At 35.6% G+C, this 4,231-nt stretch overlaps 1 protein-coding gene across 2 annotated transcripts; it reads right to left on the bottom strand.

Annotated features, from left to right (window-relative positions):
* Positions 1-400: 400 nt before the first annotated feature.
* On the bottom strand, positions 401-3,907 carry LOC111394612 (probable E3 ubiquitin-protein ligase ARI2). 2 transcript variants are annotated; one of them, XM_023020517.1, is made up of 4 exons: positions 3,542-3,907; positions 1,961-1,993; positions 1,564-1,843; positions 401-900 (listed from the first exon to the last, which is right to left on the bottom strand). In XM_023020517.1, the coding sequence occupies exons 1-4, from the start codon at positions 3,665-3,667 to the stop codon at positions 416-418; spliced, it is 924 nt and encodes a 307-aa protein (XP_022876285.1). In that variant the 5' UTR covers positions 3,668-3,907; the 3' UTR covers positions 401-415. The 2 variants fall into 2 exon arrangements, with proteins under 2 accessions (XP_022876285.1, XP_022876286.1); XM_023020518.1 differs by having other exon boundaries at positions 438-608; positions 3,542-3,905.
* Positions 3,908-4,231: the final 324 nt, after the last annotated feature.

The following is a 4,231-nucleotide window of genomic DNA, read 5'->3' as shown; positions in this document are numbered from 1 at the left end:
AAGCAACGGCTCTTGGTTGTCAGGGGAAAGGTTCTACATGAAGTGCGAAACTGGAATAGTGGCTCTAAACCTAACCCACCCCAACCACCCCACCCCACCCCACCCCAATGACCCTACATACAAAAACAGAACAAAAATTCCCCAGATAAGGGGAAAAACATCAAAAGAATAGAAAAATGAAAATATAATATATAAAGCCCAGGACAAGTACCGAATTCAAATGCACGGGAACATGTCTACTGATCTAAGGGCATTATACTAAACTTGAATTTATACAAGCATCACATCACTTGGATAGAGGATGCTTTCCCATAAGCAGGTAATGCCAATAAGCATTAAGTAGCGCAAACAAGAAGGGTTCATAGGATAAAATAGCAGCAGCACAAACAAGAAAGGTTCATAAAAAGAAGTGCTCTTACCAAAATGCTTGCCCACAGATGCAGCTAACCAAATTACAGCCACCATTCTTCTCCACAGGTTTGTGACACCTCGGACAAGGCTTTGTATGTACAGTGATCCAATTAACCGTCTCTGATTCATCTCGACATTTCTTTGTCCACAGTTTCCACATCAAGCATGAACAAGGGGAATGGGCTTCTGATAAGCAACTGAAACAAAACTGTGAACCACAGGAACATTCTACCTCACAAAATTCATCATTTTCTACCCGTAAGGCGTTCCCACAATGAGGTATACTTGGGCACCATTTAACCATTTTGTTATCTTCAATATATGATTCAAAAAGAAACCGATCAAATTTATCTGCTAAATCAGGGTGTCTTTTACTAACTAGTTTTCTGACAACAGCTTCATCACATATAGCAATGCATTTATGGGCCATGCACCTAATCTGCTTGCTCTGGCCCTCATTTATTTTGACAATGAAATGTTTTGTCCAACCTGAACATGACATATGTCAAAAAAAGAACTTAAACAGTTCCGCATTTTACACTTTAAAAAATAAAATAGCAAAACAAAAGAGTAAATTCCATTCACGGTAACTATAATTCACTGTAGTGTCATTCAGGTAAATGTACTTCAAATTTGTTCAATCGAGTAAGTATATTTTAACTTCATTTGAGTTACTCTGTGCAATTCCGTCACTTGGACCAATGGAAATCGATTGATAGACCTCATTTATTTCACTAAATATATACTTATTCCAGGTTGGCAACCAACAGTTACGCGTGATAACCGTTATTTATTTACTACAGCGGCACCGATTTCCTTCAACGAAATCTGACAAAGTTACCTTAATTAAAATTAAAATAAACTGCAGTTATCAGCAAGAAATCATATTCAAGTGTAGTTATGTGATTGAACAAAATTAAAGTATAGTTTGCTACTACAATGAAAATATAGTTACCGTAAATGGAATTTAACCCCATAAACAAACTTCATGTGATTAGACAAGGTAACACTTGCAGAAATGAAAGTTCCTTCAAGTTTATGATGCATGTCAAAACCATATAGACGAATAGCAAAGCCCTTCTATGTAACGGATTATATTTTCCTTATAGCGGTATAGATGCCTAGAACAAAATCAAACTCAAGGGTGCTTACAGTCGTTGCAAAAGCAATGGCCACAGTCCATTTTGCTCACATCGCTAACAGGCACATCATCAATACATATATCACACATAACTGTAGACAACGATTCTGGTAAATCATGGTCAACAGCTCCAACTAGAGTTACACCTGCTTCAGCAAACATGCAAGCTTTCCCCTTTTCCACATAAACAGCAATTAACTTCTCAACATCCCAGCGGTAATGAATGAGAAGAGTTCTGGCATGGTGTTCTCTAACGGACATCAAGTCCATTACTCTTAGCAAATCTTCCCTCTGCATGAATGAGGAAAATTTCTTCAGTACCTTGAACACATCATTTAGTTTCCAGAACAACAAACACATGATGTAAATACTGAACATGGAAACAGAAACATGACTTCTTCTTTTTACCTGTGCATCCAAGAGAGAATCTTTCGTGATTACCTGCAAAGGTAAAACAATGGTCAGAAAATAAGTAGAAAAAACCTAAAGATAAACCAGTTGATCTCACAACATGCAGTAAACCTAGAGTTCCAATAAAAATTGGCAAGTAAAATAACCCAAGACTCATGTCTTAAAAGTATTCTGGTAGTGAACATAACCATGGTTTCATTGGTTAAAAACATTTCGTTCAGGCTTTAACAACAAAGCAGTCAGGCCAAAAGATGAAGCTGCACACTCAGAACAAAAAAGAAAAATTAATAAAATAATTTATTAACTCACATAAATATGTAAGACTAGCCAACGTCTCTGCACACTCTTAACCCATCGAAAGAACAACTTTTCTCAAAACAATCCAAAATTCAGTACCTATAACCATTCAAAACTGCAGGATTGCCTTAAAAATGTAGGTATCACAAGTCACCCTAAAATTCAAAATTTGTAACTTTAAGATGAAGATTGACATGTTATCACCAAAATATACACAGGCTAGAGATAAAAATAATTATGGTGAGGAAAATATTAACAGTCTACTTCACAAACTCGCTAGACCCGTCAAGAGAACCAAACGTCCTCAAAACAAACCAAAATTCAGTCCCCATAATCCTTCAAAACCCATCAGAAGTCACCATACAAAATGTAGGTATCACAAGTCACCCTAAAATTCAAAATTTGTAACTTTAAGATGAAGATTGACATGTTATCACCAAAATATACACAGGCTAGAGATAAAAATAATTATGGTGAGGAAAATATTAACAGTCTACTTCACAAACTCGCTAGACCCGTCAAGAGAACCAAACGTCCTCAAAACAAACCAAAATTCAGTCCCCATAATCCTTCAAAACCCATCAGAAGTCACCATACAATCCAAAATTTCCAACTTTGAAGTTGAAGATTGACATGTTATCACAAAAGCTAAAAGTAAAATTAAAAAATACGCTTGACAGAGGGGGAAATAATTAATGTGAGGTTAAGATTAACAGTCTTCTTCACAAACTCGCTTGAACCATCTAAAGAACAATACATTTTCAACTTATACAAACAAGCCAAAATTCAGTACCTATAACCGTTCATAACTGCATAATTTCCTTAAAAAGATAGATATCACAAGTGACCCAAAAATCCCAATTTCCAACTTTAAGGTGAAGATATACATGTAATCACAGAAACCATAAAAAATACACGTAATAAAGAGGAAATATGTAAGGTGGGGATAAGGTTAACAGTCTTCTTGCAAATTCACATATCCCATCAAAGAACCGAACTTTTTCAACAAACCCAAACTCAGTAGCTATAACCTTTCGAAACTACAGAATCTCCTTAAAAAGTTAGATTCAAAAGTCATCCAAAAATTCGATTTCCAACTTTAAGGTGAATATTGATATACTGTTTTCAAAAATAAATAAATACTGATGATAAAGTGGAAAACAATTAACTCGAATATACATACAATTCTTTGGGCTCTTAATAATGAGCTTTAAAAAAGACAAAACAAAAGACATAATCGATAAGCATTCATCTTTCGTACTAAAAATTGCATGTATATACCTTGCAGGAAGGGGCTTTAGGTGGGGCCCATTGAGTTTCAGAGTCTTCATTCTCGAACCGGTCGATCGATTCTTGGTCGGAGGAGTAATAATAATCCTCTTCACTGCCGCTCATATAATCCCCCATCCTCGATTCATCTGTTCCTTTATCAATACATGTGCGAGTATTTATAAATAACGGATGAGAATATTCAAATCTGATTACTTTGATCAGCACTTGCCGGGCATAATCGGCGAGATCGAAACGAATTTTCCAGCGGCACAAGGTATAGGTATAGGGAGCGAAAAGTTGGCTTGAGCGTGAGAGTCTTGAAAATCTGGGCCTTTTTGAATAAAGTTGGTTAATTCAATTACCCTATTACGTCATGGACTATGACTACTCGTTTGTAGTACTCACAGTTCGCGGAATAATCCTATAAATATAGATTTTTTCTACAGAGTTATACAAAAATATAGCTTATCTTCCTATTAGTTGTTGTTATAGCTATCTTTCTGTACCAATTCTGTTAAAAAAAATTGTACTTGTAGAGTTTTCCCAATTCGCGTGTGTGACTCGAACCACCACGAAATGTTGGGTGAAATACAGAACTATTTGTCCTATTTAGCCCTTGTTTGATTTTCATTACATTACATTACATTTTTCTCTCTCCTATTTTTAACCACACAATCTTTCATAAAATAATATTACACG

This window comes from Olea europaea, chromosome 5 (genome assembly GCF_002742605.1).
Source record: "Olea europaea var. sylvestris chromosome 5, O_europaea_v1, whole genome shotgun sequence".
NCBI lineage: Eukaryota > Viridiplantae > Streptophyta > Magnoliopsida > Lamiales > Oleaceae > Olea > Olea europaea.
The sequence above is the reverse complement of the archived record's forward strand: the minus strand, read 5'-3'. Positions and strand labels throughout refer to the sequence as shown.